A 15,805-nucleotide genomic window follows, 5' to 3' on the forward strand; every position below is an offset into this window, starting at 1 on the left:
CGCCTCCGGGCGCCTGTTGCGGGCGGCGCTCCCGGGCAGCGCTCGGTGAGGGGGCTCGGGGCGGTGCTTGGCGGCTGCGTTACCCGGAGGGGCTGCGTTACCCGGAGGGGCTGCGTTACCCGGGGGGGCTGCGTCGCCCTCCCCTTGCCTGGGCTGTGTGTCTGGGTGGTAAATCCGGCATAAGCCGAGGTAAAGCCGGCGGGCAGGCGCGGCAGCCCCGTGGGTGTCCGGCCGGGAGCCACGGGCTCTGTCCTCCTCTGGCCGGGCTGCAGCCGCACAGGTGCGAGAAGGCACCTGGTGGGAAGGAGAGGTTTGAAACATCTGACTGTGTTTCGATAGAATATGCTCAAGACATCCATTTGAGGGGGGGTTAAGACAAGTGGGAATGGCTTCACAGTGAAAGAAGGGCAGATTTGTTAGATACTAGGAATAAATTCTTCACTGTGACAGTAGCGAGGCACTGAAACAGGTTGCCCAGAGAAGCTGTGGGTGCTCCATCCTTGGAAGTGTTCATGGCGAGCTTGGAGGGAGCTCAGAGCAGCCTGGGCTGGTGGAAGGTGTCCCTGCCCATGGCAGGAGGGTTGGAGCTGGATGGTCTTTAGGGTCCCTTCTAACCCAAACCATTCCAGGATTCTGTGAAGGTTTCATAGGGTGTCACAAGACCATCAGCTGAATTTTCCTATCTCTGTAATGATGTGCAGTGATTGTAGGTTCCCCTTTTCTACCCTTTCCGCATCCTTAATCTAGATTCTTTGTTTTGTTATTCATTTTTTATTATGTATAGAGGAAAAAAACCCAAACATAATTTGAGCTGTGTTATAAATGACAAATGTAGTTATTGGCTTTTGCATTTATGTATTAGCTTTTGCAAGTTCTTATTGATCACAAGGATTCCGATATAGTACAATTTGCAATTGTATATAGTATACAATTGTATATAGTTACAATTTGTATTGTATATAGTACAATTTTTCCTTTTAACTGCTTTTTTGGTATAATATAACCTGTCAATTTATGTATGTACCATATAGCTTATATAAATAATAGTGTGATCAATATATGTCTTAAGCCATTGCATAATATTAAAATAAAAACTATATAATGTTAAAATGCTTTTATTTGTGGTAACTAGCTCAGATAATAGTGTGAAATAGCAATGTGATTTCTCATATTTGTGGACCACTTCATCTGAATGATAACAGTGACAAGAAGCAGGACACCAAGAGGAAAAGTTTGCTACTGACTCTGTGGTTATTAGGAAGTGTCAAAACAACAGAATGGAGCCTCAAGAAGAAATAAAATATATTGATTTAATCTACAAGATGGTATGCAGACAAGTTAAAGGTTAAAGCCAAGCAAAAGAGTTCCTAAACTCACAGGAATGTTTGAATATGTGTAAACTCTTATGGGTATTTATGTATCTCCTGTAATGTAACCATATATAAGAACACTGTTTTAAGCTAATTGTGTGTTTTTGGCATATTGCCAAACACCCCAGTGCTGGATATTGTCCCTTTTATCCCTTATTAAACTTCTAAAATTTCAGAGAGTGAGCTCTGTTTCTCACAAGCTGAAAATGCACCATGTAATGAATTGTGTAAAGCCAAGTGTGAGTTAATCAGGTAACCATGACCTGTGTGCAGGACACATGAAGCAGAGGTCCCTTGGCAGGGTGTGTGTTTATCTGCTCTGCTCTGCAGCGCTGTGCTGTGAAAAGCTCTGGAGATGTGGCAGTGGGGTGGCCTGCTCTGGGGCTGAATGTGGGAGAAGTATTAGAAAAGAAAACTGCTTTCCTCTTTAGTTGGCAGGATCTAGCTGAGAACAGAGACTGTTGTGTTTAGCTGTGGTCATATGGGAGTTTGTCTGTGCTCTGAAGAACTTAAATGTAAGTTTTAATGTCAAAGATTTTTTTAAAAATGAGGCTGTTGTCCCTCTAGTATGAACAGGACCCTTGGGGTCAGAGAGATGCAGTGACAGCTTTAGTTTCCTGCAGTCAGTCTGTGACATATCCTGGCACTGAAGCTTTGGGCACTGCCTGTCTGCTGAACCACAGGATTATCTCTCACTTCAGTTGTCTCTGTTAGGCAGCATTGAGCCTTATTCCTGTTTCTAAGACCAAGGAAAAAAATTAAAAAGCTACTTTTCAAAGCATGGCCTTGAATGCAGTATTTAAGAAACTGTGGAGTCTGAGAGTTGAGAAGGAAGGACTCTGGTGATGGTTTTTGATGTGGTGTTTTTCTCCACTCTATCTCTGCAGGACAGCTGCTTAGCACCAGCTGCTTTGCCCTATATGACTGTTATGTACTTCAGAATAACTGTGGCTGACACAGACTGAACACATGCATCCACTTCCAAAATCTGCCTGAGAAAATAGATTATATCTGCTATTTGCCTTTGATTAATGAGGTAGGAAAAACAGATAACAATTAATCCTAAAGCTGTTACAGACTACATGTGATACACAGCTGTCATTGGAGGGATATGAAAGACTTCAGGCTCAAAAGCAGAGAATTGTGGCATTTGTGCAGATGTTTTGAATGTATAGGTCATGTGGGAGATGTTCTAGTCCCTTATACATTTGGTTTACATAACTTTTCACTTACCTGTTTTTACACAGTCAGTAGAAGTGTTTTGTTACTCTGTAAACAGCTCAAGATGAAACTAATTTGTGTGCAATATCAAGAAATTATAGTTCATTGAAAAAATTTTCCCTTTTTTGATTGTACAGGGTGAATGGGTTATAGAGAACAAAGTCTTAATTTTTTTGTTGACTACTTTGCCATTAGAGATTGTATATAAATTTTATGAAGAGAGCCCTTAACTAACAGCAGAGTTTTCAAATTTAACTTAGTATGTGACAAGAAGTAATTCTTTCTATGGTGTTTTCTGGGTAGGAAGAAAAACCCCTGTCAAACTTTCTCTTTTTTTTCTCTTTTTTAAAATTAAATGTAAACTTCCAAAATGTTCATCAGGTAGCAGATAGGGTTATTGTGGAGGAATGAAGAAAAGTCTTTTTCTGAATAATAAAAATTTCCATATTTCCATAGCTGGTAATCAGTTACTCTGTTTTTAATGGTTTAGTTGAGCTGGAAGAATAAGTGGTGGAAACTAAGAAAGAGGATGAATTCTGAGGGCTTGGAAGGTCCTCTAGTAACTGAGGAGTGTGAGATGGTTCCAGCTACAGAGCAGCTTTGGATGCTGACAGATGCAAATTGCAAGAGTCACAAAGGGGACTTAAAAACCAAAATATGTGGAATTCATGAGGCAGTATCTGGGTAGTGGTAGAAGTTGAGGTTAGAGGAAGATTAGAAAATGTGAGACTCAGGACAAAAACTGGATTTTATTTTATTAGGGAAAAGAAAAAAAGACCATTGACTAGTAAAATTACTCAAGTGGCAAAATAGCACATGTAGAGCAGCAAATGAGACTTTAACAGTGGATTCTTTTTTATATTTAGTTGACTGTAGATAGAAAGCAGAAAATGCTGAAGAAAGGGGTAGGAGACTTAACATATAGCATAGGAAATCAGTGGTTTGTGAAAATACTGTGGAAGTGTCATAATGTGCTAAGGTTATCTGTTAACTTAGTAAACATCTCTGAAAGGAACTCTTCATTCAGGAATAGTTTGGACACATGTATCAGCTAGTCTTGATATTTCATGAAATACATCATGACAGGTTGTAAACATTGGAGGAGAGTGGAATTAATTTCTGAACTCTAGCAAGCAGTAAAATTTACCACAATTAGGAACTTCTCCCAACTGGTGCTAGTGTAGCTGTTGGCAGTTTTTGTAGCAGATACAATATAAGCCAAATAACCAGTTTTTATTCCTGTGGTCGTGTGTATGACATGGGCAATGTCCTGCAAACAGTCCCTTTGGCCTTAGTGCAATTTTATATTGACAGCAAGTGTTGCAGGGCCCAAGGGCCCAAGAGCTGAATGCTCTTGCACAATAACTGAAATAGTTGGAAAACTGAGGCACCAGAGCCTTTCACAATAATGGAGATATTAAACTAGAACAGCTTTTTTTTTTTTTTCTAGTTTAGTTGATACACACTGCAAGCAATGTATGAAGCTTCCAAACAAAAAACATTTTCCATCCTTAGGGAATTAAAAACAAGCACAATAGGACATATCACAAATTGAAGTAGGAGTAGTTCACAGAATAATTGTGAGCATTTGGAAGCATTTCTAACTTCAATTGGCAGATCTCTTTTTTTATTTCTCTAAGGAGGTTCTAACTGTGCTGAAGCTAAAGAAAAACTTCAGTGTTAAGATCTTAAACAGCCATCAAAAACTTTGCTGTCTACAGATACCCAAAATTCTTGTGTTGGAAAACTGCAAGACTCTCTGCCATTCTGTTAACTGCACTTGTTCATAGCAAAATAAAACTCAAGGAATGAAGGCTTCTTTTCTTTTCCATGTTTCAAAGTCACCCATGAGGAGAAGCAGCAGCTACTGCTGCAAAATGTTCTTGTCAAGGCTGTAGTGCTGAGAAAAATTGCTTGGTTTAATTAAATTTTTTGAATATTTTTTCGTTCCTCCTGATCAACTTTTTCTGAAGGTGCCAGTATGCTGTTACTGTGATGAGCTCTGACTATGTTGTTTTTCTTGGAGAAGGCAAACAGACTCTTTGTTTTTGTTATTCATAGATATTCTCCCTAAAGTATATTTACAGTATTGCTCACAAGCATGAAATTATTTTCTTATCCATAAAAGGAAACCTGGACATATGGTACTTTTTTCCTGTTTGCTCCTTATCTTTCTAAATTCAGTTGCTACATGGATATTTTCCTGTGTCTGTCAAAATAGGAGTTTTTAAGTTTTTACTCACCCCTTTCTTCCCACATTATTCTAATTTTTTGGTTGCTCTTTGAATGTATAGCAGATGTAGCTCTAGCTGAACTGCTTCTCAGCTGTGTTTTTTCTTGGGCTGAGGGGCATTAAGGAGTGGAGCACAAATGCTGCTTTGTTGCTTTGATCTTACAACCCTGTAATATCCCAGGCTCTTGGGCACTGGTTGGATTGAGGGTAGAGGCTGCAGAAAGATGAAGAAATACATCACATGGATTGTTCAGTGTGAGAGTCCTTATGGTTTTTTCACAAGGCAGATGAAAAGAAACACTGCATTCCAACTCAACTTTGACAAATTTACAGATGCAAGAAAAGGTGGTTATCCCATATTTAGTAATTATCAAACATCCTTATATGTTAGCTGAACTTAAGGAATACACTTTTTAGTAAAAAAAAGTTTATTCTAAGAATAGGTTACATTCACTAGAAGAATTTAGTTTGCTTTTTCTTTATGCAAAGCAAAATCTTGCTGAGAATTTGTTGAGAATAGCCACCAAAATCTTGCTGAGAATAACCACCAAGAAAAAGTGGTTTTCCCATATTTAGTGGTTACCATACATCCTTATATGTTAGCTGAACTTAAGGAATACACTTTTTGGTAAAAAAATGTTTCTTCTAAGAATAGGTTACATTCACTACAAGAGTTTAACTTGCTTTTTGTTTATGTAAAGCAAAATCTCAGAAAAATCTGAAATTCTTTTTCTTCTTTTTTGCTAGATTGTGGCTGTTACCCTTTTACTCTCTCCACACAAGTCAATTACACGTCTTTTGCTTTTGTCTTTCAGATTTCCTTATGTGGTCCTGTAGATGTATTTATTTCAGCCTTAAAATTGCTGATGAAAATCCTTGCTATGGCATCTGTGGCTTCACCAGTTATATTTAAGGAATTTTGTCCCTTGTATTATCTCCTCAATGCCATTCCTACAAAGATCCAGAAAGGCTTTCGCTCCATTGTGGTTTACCTGACAGCACTTGATACCAATGGAGACTACATTGCTGTGGGGAGCAGCATTGGAATGCTTTATCTCTACTGCAGACATATAAACCAGATGAAAAAATATAACTTTGAGGTAACTACTAGCTTTTACTGTTGTCTCTTCTGATGAAGCTGAGATGCTCAGAACTGAGCTTTCTGTTGGTGTCTCATTAACTTGTGACTTCTCTGTATGGTTTGTTTCAACAGGGGAGGTGTGAATCTATAACTTTTGTAAAGCTGTTGAGTTGTTTTGATGATCTGGTTGCTGTTGGCACAGCCTCAGGTCGGGTTGCAGTTTTCCAGCTTGTGTCTTCATTACCTGGAAGGAACAAACAGGTAAATATTTTCATTTGCTTAAATCTCTGTGAGCTCTAGTATGGCCAGTTCTAGTACAGTGTTACCATGATCCTTTGTAAGAGTTACACCCAGCCAGTCTTGCCTGATGAAGTAGCTGTGAATATGTTTTAGGCTTCATATGTTAACCTTGAAAAACAATAATATTAAAGCATGCTTTGCATTACGAAAGCTGTACTTAATCAAATATGTTTCTGAAAGATTTCTCATGTGTAATGATTGGCTGATCTCTTTGGTGGAGGGGAGTTTTGGATTGTTATGGGTTTTCTGTGCTAAATAAACTTTAGAAGAACCTGCACTTTTGTACTTGATCTCCAGTTAAACCAGTTAGGAGTCACTTAGTAGGCTTTGTGCATCCATTTTCTCTTCAGCTCATTCTTCTACTGCTTTGTTATTGTTTCACAGCTTCGCAGATTTGATGTTGCTGGCATCCACAAAAGTAGCATTACAGCTTTAGCTTGGAGTCCCAATGGAATGAAATTATTTTCTGGAGATGACAAAGGAAAGATTGTCTACTCTGCACTAGACCTAGACCAGGTGAGCATTTGTTTTAGGGACCTTAATTCACATTTGCACTTTCTGAAAGGATGCTTGTGTGTTTAAATATTCAGCAGTTACTTAATTGCTCAGTCTTATGTGTTTAGTTCGATGGCTTTATTGATATGTGTACACTTGGCCCAGTGTGTGCACACCCAGCAAGGCAACCACTGGATATCCTTCAGAACTGCCTTATGATTTTTAAAATGTAATGCATTATAAAAGAAGTAGTGATCTTTCTCATTTTTCATGAAATATCTATCAAATCTTTCTTCAGCTTTCAGTCAGTGCTTTCTCTTTTGTTTGGAAAGGGGTATTTTTGACTGATGTGGCTCTGTTGGTGAAGTATTTCTCCCAGAATTGTTCAGCATCTCAGTCTAGAGTGTAGAATGAAAGTAACATTTGGGTGCTGCTGGCTGAGTGGCATGTTACCAGTCAATGGAATTTTTCTCACATCTTGTTAGTGAATACAGACCTGAAATGTCAACAAATCTAATGCTAACTTGAATTTTTAAATGGGAGAAAAGTTTAAACAACATCTGATTTACCTGTGACTGTCCCTCAATTTGGTTTGACAGAAACCACCAAAAGTAATGATTGTCTCAGCAAGGCATGAGCTGGCAGTGGGGAAGAAGGAAGAAAATGTGTCCTAAAGTTCCTAAAGATTCTGTTGATTTCAAGAGAAGTGTATTAGCTAGTATTCCAAGAGAAACTACATTTCATAGTGTGTCACACACAATCTAACTCTCCTCTTGCCTACATAAGTTAAGTCTATATTCATTAATTGAATTTCATGCAACAGGAGTTCAAAAGCTTTTTGTTTCTTTTCTTTTTTTTCTTTTTTTCTTTGGGCTCATAAATTTCTTTGAATTGTTAGTTACCACCTTGCATTTTTAGGAAGGTTTAACTCTTGTGAATTGTGTATGTGTCTTTGAAAGGGTATTTGCAACTCCAGCCTTGTATTGGAAGAGCCATCTTCAATTGTCCAGCTGGATTACAACCAGAAGGTGCTGCTTGTCTCTACTTTACAGCGGACTCTGCTTTTTTACACAGAAGAGAAATCCGTCAACCAAGTTGGAACACAGCCCAGAAAAAAGTAACCCTCATAAAATCCTGATGCAGGCTCATCTATTAATTCTTGCAAGTGAATTACAGACAGAGTGATCTAGGCAGTAAAATTAATACAACACAGCAGTCTGCTCATAAAAAGCTGGTTACCATAGCTGTGTGGGATTGAACATGAAATCATGAAATGACAATTATACCTATTTAGAAAGTATGTGGTTGCAAGTATATCACGATCATATTCTCAAGGCACTATTAGGCAAAAATATTTAAGATGTTTTCTCATTTTTTAAACTGAAAACACTGCCAAACTTCCCCTGCAGTCCCTCTTTGTTTACTGTGACTTGCAGTGAGCAGGCATTGCAATCAAGTCTGTCTAGTGGGTGATGTAATATTTAATGCAAAAACCAAGTCATCATCCCTGTTTTTTCTTATACACTGAAATGAGTTAACTTCAGTGTTAATGTATATTAACACTGAAGTTAACTCACTTCAGTGTATAAGTGCGTATGTGTATGCTTAATATACATATGGGAGAATGTATATTAAGCACTTAAATTTGAGTTGAAGACTAGGAACCTCTTTTGTGGCTTTGACATCTCCTCTTCTGTAATCCCTCTCAAGTAAGGAAGAGGGAACCCAGCCATGGAACAGCATGACTGACTGTTTCTCTTAAGGAGAGGAAATTTACCCTTGAAAGATGGTTTATGATGTATCTTTCAGGGCTATGAATATTAGGAGGAGTACCAAGGTTCATCTTATATGTGAAGGGTTTTCTTGGATGATAGCAATGGTGTTTCTGTGAAATGAAGGGTTTAACAGCTGGGGTCTGTTCTGTGCTTCTTGCAAGTAAAGGCTGCCAGTTCCTTAGCATTAGTTTGTAGTGTTTTGCTTGTTTTTTGTAAATTCTGGGGGAAGGAAGAGTGCATAGTAGATCTTTTTGAGACAGGAAGAGTGTCATTAAGGCTATGAAGCTTATTAGGAGGAGTCATTTAACTTGCTTTGTTGATGTAGTGTCTGACATTCAAAGCTGAGGGGAAACTTTTTATTTGGAATTACTGCTCTTGTCTTACTGTAAGTAAATTTGTATTTCAGATGTTTGACTGAATATTTTAATCAAAGACTTTTGATAATTTGTGAATTTGTGCCATTAATTTTTAAATTGTTTCAAAGTTGAGTATATAGCTTTTAAAATCAATTCTTTTGCATTTTAGCACTGGCAGATTTGGAGCATGTTTTATACCTGGCCTGTGTAAACAGAGTGACTTGACACTATTTGCTGCCAGACCTGGGCTTCGTCTGTGGAAATCTGATGTTCATGGCACTGTTCAGGCCACATTCATATTGAAAGATGTATTTGCTGGAGGAATAAAAACTTTTGAACTGTATCCTCGTTTAGAACCACCTGACAGAGGAAGTTACAGCTCTCCAGAGAAACACCTTGGGCTTGTCTCATGCTTTTTCCAAGAAGGATGGGTGCTGACCTGGAATGAATACAGCATCTATTTACTAGACACTGTGAACCAGGTAGATAAATCTTTGGCTGCATATTTTGTTTCTTCCTTGTTTTTGTTCATGCTATGCCATGAGACTCTGTTTTGGTTATACATTCTATGGCTGTGATAGTTTTAAATCCCTATTTAAAACCAAAAAAAAGAATATTTATTGTCTCCTTTCTCAAGTTGTCATTGCAATGATATACTCACCAAATAGCTCAGTATGTTGTTTATGAAAATTACATATATGTAAAGCTTTCAGTTAAGGTTTTAACATCATAATTAATTCTGATGCTTAGTGAAACATATAGAAACCCATAGTCTAGGAATTAGTGCAAGAAGATATTTTAGGCCTATAAAATGTGCCTGGAACTATTTATTCTTCTCTTCTATGACTGCTGGTGTCTGAAAAAAAAGACATATTAGCTTTTATTTGGTATACAGTGAAGTGTTAGCTATTTTGTTGTCTTAAAAATGCATATGAATGTGGATACGAGCTAGTATATTTTTGTCTAAATTATATTAAATATTCATACTGTGGCACTCTTCTGCCACCAAATTGTATATTGCTTAAGTTGTTATATTTAGTTGCCTTTAGTTGGACAAAGAATGGATCTGTGGAATTTAAATTAGTATAAAAATGGAGCTGCATCATGATTAAAGAGTTCTTTTCTGTTTCTTTTTTCTGTTTTCTTTTTTCGATAAGATAAAAATCTTTAGCCTCTACTGTTTTTGTTGATTAAAATCCAGAGAACGCTTTTGTTAAGAGTACCACGTTGTGCAAACACTCTGTTAATCTAAGGCCAATTATTTCTTTCTCTGCTGACTCTTTGCAGGCTTTGATTGGTGGCTTGGAAGGATATGGTGATATTGTGTCTGTGTCCTGTACCAACAATGAGATTTTTCTCTTAAAGGGAGATAGAGACATAATAAGGATTTCAAATAGACCTGAAGGAGTGTCATCAATAGGTTTGTATAATTAGTAAGTTTACTATGTAGAAATTAGTAAGTTTAGTATGCATAAATTAGTGTGTACCTCATGGAACATGGTGCCTATTGTATTTTTTTAATAACAAAAAACCAAAACCAACAAAACTGAAACACATCAAACCTCAGGCAAATCCCTTCAGATTGTTACAAAAACCTGCCAGGTCCTGTAGAGTTACTCATCTGTTCTGATAGGTTATATTTAGAGATCTGGTTTATCTGCTTATCTGAGCTTCTCTTTTGGCTGCAGTGAGAATGGGGGCATTAAGAAATTAAATATGCTTGCCTTTTTGGAGAGAGGATCAGCATTAACCTAACGAGGCATCTCTAATCTGTGCATTTGAGAGCTCATTCTGAACCATGATGCTGAAGCAGTCTGGATTCCTGATCATGGTTATCCCTTTAGGATCAGTCTCAACAGCTGAATACGTTGATTCTGTGCCACCTGTCACCAGCCACGTTCCAGGGGAAATCTCAGCCTTCCCAGCAATGAAAAAGAAAGGATTGGCAAATACATCCAAAGAACACTCACTAAAATTCCAAAAATAATTAGACTGTTTCATACTTGTTGCCATCTGAGTTAAATATTTATGTTACTAGAACTCTTTAAAAGGGACTACTAATGCATTTAATTACTCCATATTAGCTTTGTTTTAGCAAAATGCTAATAAATGTGCTATAAAGTCTCATTCAGTGGTGGAGAATTTAACTTTCTTGTCATTGAATGTTGGCAATAGCTTTAGTCATTTAGGCAGGTCTTTACTCACAAACTTCTAGAGACTGTTTGTTATTTTAATTTCAACTTTCAAGTATAGTTTGAAAGGAGCCTTTAGAAGTGTATTTTCTGCTAATCACTGCAATGATTTGTCTGGTAATTTTCCTAGATTTCTTTTTCAAGCTACCAAATATTTGAATGAAGAAGTTAAAGATATAGGATGGCACTTCAGTGTGTGATAGAATTGGATCTTCCAAGCTGCAGACCTGTACTATTCTTTTTATATAAACATAAATTCAGAATTTTGCTAATAGAAGTTTGATAGAGGGTTTGGGGGAAGTGCTTTCTTATGGATTGATTTGCAGGGAGTTTACAGTGTGTGTGCATGTGCACAGGTATTTATTTTTAAATGTTGTTAGCTTAGACTTTTTTTTCATAAATATTCTTTTCATTCAATACTCTCCAAAATTATGCCCCTACTCACTTGATGTTAGTATTTATACTTGAACTAGTATCTATACTTTTATTTTTCTCTTGGACAATTTCAGATGTGAATTCAAAACTGTCAAATCCTTTAACAGATACAAGTCCTAAATTGCTGACCCCGTCATCAGTTGTATCATCTGTATCATCCAGCCCTTCAGTGGAAACAGAAAGAAAAATGGTTACTTCTCCTTCAGTTACTGGTGATAAAAATGGCACTTCTTTGGTGAAAGATGATCTGGAAACTCCAACACTATCAGAGAAAAGCTTTGATAGAGTGGGAGACTTGAGCAGTGAAGGCAGGAGAAGGGGCTGCTCTGTAGTGAGTGAATCCCGGAGCAGGAGCAGCTCTGTGAACTCCGTGGACAGTGGCTCGAGCTTTCTGCTGTGTGCAGACCAACTTCCAGAAGCTCAGAGGGAAGGTCAGCCTTCTTCACAACGGTTCAGCACCATCAGCTCTGAAGATTTTGATCAAGAACTTATTGTAAAGCCAATTAAGGTGAAAAAGAAAAAAAAGAAGAAACAGGGTAGGTGGAGCAGAACTTTCCCTGACACTGCACCTTGTTAGAGCACATTACATGGAAGAGCCTGTGTTGGGCAGGTTTCCTGTATACTGTGGTGTTGTGCTTCTGAAATGGGTGAGGGGTTGTGGTGGGCCATTTCTGTTTAAGATGAAAATCTCCTTTAAAAGTGATAAATTGATGAAGTCTTTTTAGATCTGTTTGGAGTTTATTTCTTTTGCTTTGCTTTATGTAAACATGCTTTGAGTTCTAATGTATTTGTTAATGGGACCACACAGTGGACTCTCTGTCCAGTTTTATGTTGGAATTGTGTAATATCTATTCATCCTATTCAGGATATTTGGCAGTGTCTTTCTTAGCCATCCTCTTTAGTTTCATGAAGTAGTGTGAGCTCAATTATTTTAATTGTTTACTGTATTAAGACATTTTTGGCTTTATATGTATCATTTAATGTTAAAGTTGAAAAAAAATCATTATGGTTAAAATTTAGATTTAGCTTTGTTCTTCCCCAGTTCTAAAAATTATTTTAATTTTTTGCTTGGCACTGGGCTTTAATAGATTTTATTAATACTACTTTTCTCCTTCTTTTTCATGTGTGTGTGTGATAACAGAAAGTGGGACAAGGAGAAACCACAGCTCTCTGGAAGGCACACCCATTTATGAGCGTCAGCTTTCTGGTGACAGTCCACATTCCTTGAATGCAGACTCCTTTTCCATGACTTCCAGCATAATGAGTGGCAGCATTGATCATTTGAGTACTGGATCTCCAGATCGGGAAAGTATGTTCAGCATGGAGTCCCATACAATCTTGCAAGAAGATAATGGTTCAGAAACTTTCAGTGTCCTGCAGTCTCCTGAGTTAGCAAATGTACTAATTAATGAAGAAAATGGAGATGTGGCTGATTTACAGAAACTTCCAAACAGTGACAGTGGCATGGGTACTTCAGCTGTTATAGATACTTTGACATCTGCATCTCCTGTGATGCTCACAGAAGACTTGACAAGCAGTGTTGGTGGTGAATGTAATGGTGGTGTGGTTTCTGCAAGCAGTGAATGCTGTCCTGGAAAGCTGAGCCAGGAGGAGGAGGAGGAGCAGGATTTTCCTACGTTGTGTAAAATAGATGAAGACTTGGATAAAATGAAGCTGCAGGATACTGAAAAATCTTCTGAAGATGCAGACCTTACAGACCAGATGTTTTTGGAATGTGACAGTATACTTGGTGTCCAGACATCTCTGACACCAAAGGAAATTGATGAAACTGGTGAGGAAGACCAACAACAGCTGTCTCTAATCCACAGTGCTCTGTCAGACCCTTCTGCACTCCACTGTGACATCTCTGACAATGTTCATTCAGATAACTGTTCCATTTCTGGGTGGAATTTTGAAAGTGCAATCAAAGCTAAATGTAGTACTAGCACTGCTGAAAGGGTAGCAGACACTCATGAAAGTAGGACTGAAAAATCTGCCTCAAGTGATGAAGAGGATATTTATGGACATGGATTACCATATTCATCTTCAGAGACCAGCATGCCTGAAGTTGGTGCTGTGCCTGGTGCACAGGATGTAGCCAAGATAAGCCTAGATGAAACGGTGCTGTTAAAATCTGATCAGGTATTTCTTTTTGGTTTAATTAAAGTACCTTTAACCTTAAAAAGAAGCAAAAAGAAACATTCCTGCAATTACTGCAATTCCTGCTTTTCAAAAGAAATATTCCTGTAATTACTGTCCTTTACATCTTTAGGAGAGCAATTTTTTTTACTTGATTCAATACACAAGTAAAATACAAAGCCAAACAACAGTGTGTGTTGTAACTCTTAAAAAATGTGATGTATCTGACTTCAAAATGGGTGATGTGTGCTTGCAATGCAGAGAAGCTGTTCTGGCTGTATTATTCCCAGCTCAACAAAAATGCTGTTAGAAACCCATCCATTAAAGAGTGAACTGTAAAACCCAGTCACGCTCAGAGGCTGCTGCTTGTTTGGCTCTCCAGTAGTCCAAATTCTGCATGATGCTGTTCCCAAATTCAGCTGACTTCCTGAAGAATTAATGCTAATTATCTCACATGGCTGGCTTCTGCTTAAGGATTATTTTACCTCTAAATACTCAGAATAAGGATTAGTCTTTGCCCCCTAGCCAGCAGTAGTTAGTACTGTTAAAATGTTGACAGTTTCCTTCTTCTGTTATCCCTCTTTCCTTCATAGTTATTTGTGGGTAATCCTCATAGATACTATAGAAAAGAAGTACTAAAGTTAATTGTAAAATCTGCAAAATTGACAGAATCACTGTGACTTTTAGCAGAAGTCTTAAGAAGGAAATGCAGTTCTTGTAGGGTGGGGGAATTGTTTCTTCTAGATCTGTAACAGCCTTGTATTGAGATCAACCAAATACTAACTCATAAAGGTTGAGTTATAAGTTGTTGGTGTCCTGTCTACTGACAACTGCAACCCAAAGTGCAGAAGATTTTTGTTTCAGGTTATGGTATTCTTACACTCTGTCATGTTCAGAAACCTCCTCTGCTGATACATGCAGTGGTTGAGTTCACCTCATGGAAGTAATCAAAATTTAAGAGAACAGGCTGTAAACCAGATTTGTGCAAGATATGGCTCCTTTACCATACAGAGAGTACCAGAGTTGGATATTCAGCTGTCTCTGCCCTTCAGCTTTGTTCCCTTTGCTCATCACTTCCTAGACAATGAATAATTTCCTGAACTACAGGCAGACTGTACATTTTTATATATTCCCTCTGTGGAGCTGGATGACAGGGTGGAGGGGTTTATTTTTTTTCTAAATCTGTTGTTTAAACAGTCTCACTGTGCACATACAGCCTTAGAGAAGAGTGACAGATGTAGTTTTACTTTACACAAGGCAAATTTAATCATTAATTAAAGTACTTAAGTACTTAGCTTTTAGTTTAGCTTTTTTAAAATCAAAACGTGGGAGCTGCTCTTCTTATATACTCGTTTTCTTATACACTTGGAAGACACCTGACACTGTTCTGACTCTACAGTTTTTAGTTTGCAGAGAGCTGGATGGGATACTCTGGCCCTGGATATGGCATCCTGAGCCTGGTTGTCTCAGAAAAATACATTTGGTGCCTGGACTACCGGGGCAGCCTGTACTGCAGTGCCCTTCCTGCGGCCGGCCTGCGCTGGCAGAAGTTTGAGGATGGGGTCCAGCAAGTGGCAGTTTCCCCCTCAGGTAGGTTGGCTTCTGCTGCACTGTTGCCTTGTAAATATAAAGCTTGGATAGACTTGGGCATTTTCTTTGGTTTTGGTTTTTGGTTATTTTTGTTTTTGTTTTTTGGTTGTTTGGTTTTTGTGGGTTTTTTTTTTTCGTTATCAGTTATTATTTAATTAGATGTAACTTGTCATCTTTATGAGATTACCTATATAGTTGAGTGCATATGTTATTTCCACATAGGCAGTTTATTTTTTGTTTGGTTTTTTTTCCAAATCAATTACTTTGAGAAACTTGGTTGTTTAAGGCTTGTTTTATGTGAAATTAGTGTGTTGGTTTGGATTTCTTTTTGTTTGTTTTTTTTTTTAAATAGTCACAGTTATATGACTGCATCTTCTCTACCTCTGCATCCCATGTTCTAGTTTAAGTGGCTGTCTAGCAGGTTCACATTACATTTTGGGAGGTTTTCAACATGCAGTTATTTGCCTGGTTAAAGTGAACTTCACAAGTAGCAGTTTAGTGATAGGCAGAGAAGAGCTCCTTGTCTATACAAAACCTTGATTTTTGTTGCAGAGCTATAGAAGTTCTTGGCTGTGAGGGTGGTGAGGCACAGGAAGAGGTTGCCCAGAGAAACTGTGG

At 38.0% G+C, this 15,805-nt stretch overlaps 1 protein-coding gene across 3 annotated transcripts in view; it reads left to right on the plus strand.

Moving 5' to 3' along the window:
* Window positions 1-15,805, plus strand: part of TECPR2 (tectonin beta-propeller repeat containing 2) — a 43,256-nt gene that overhangs the window by 212 nt on the left and 27,239 nt on the right. The window contains exons 2-11 of one of the 3 annotated variants that reach the window (XM_077180717.1): window positions 2,258-2,406; window positions 5,640-5,924; window positions 6,038-6,166; window positions 6,590-6,721; window positions 7,660-7,817; window positions 9,001-9,313; window positions 10,119-10,251; window positions 11,533-11,994; window positions 12,600-13,600; window positions 15,004-15,187. In XM_077180717.1, the coding sequence (XP_077036832.1) occupies window positions 5,691-5,924; window positions 6,038-6,166; window positions 6,590-6,721; window positions 7,660-7,817; window positions 9,001-9,313; window positions 10,119-10,251; window positions 11,533-11,994; window positions 12,600-13,600; window positions 15,004-15,187 (2,746 nt within the window). In that variant the 5' untranslated portion in view covers window positions 2,258-2,406; window positions 5,640-5,690. The remainder of the gene's footprint in view (window positions 1-2,257; window positions 2,407-5,639; window positions 5,925-6,037; window positions 6,167-6,589; window positions 6,722-7,659; window positions 7,818-9,000; window positions 9,314-10,118; window positions 10,252-11,532; window positions 11,995-12,599; window positions 13,601-15,003; window positions 15,188-15,805) is intronic. The other 2 variants (XM_077180719.1, XM_077180718.1) reach the window with 2 other exon arrangements.

The sequence above is a fragment of the Agelaius phoeniceus genome, chromosome 6 (genome assembly GCF_051311805.1).
Source record: "Agelaius phoeniceus isolate bAgePho1 chromosome 6, bAgePho1.hap1, whole genome shotgun sequence".
NCBI classification, from domain to species: domain Eukaryota; kingdom Metazoa; phylum Chordata; class Aves; order Passeriformes; family Icteridae; genus Agelaius; species Agelaius phoeniceus.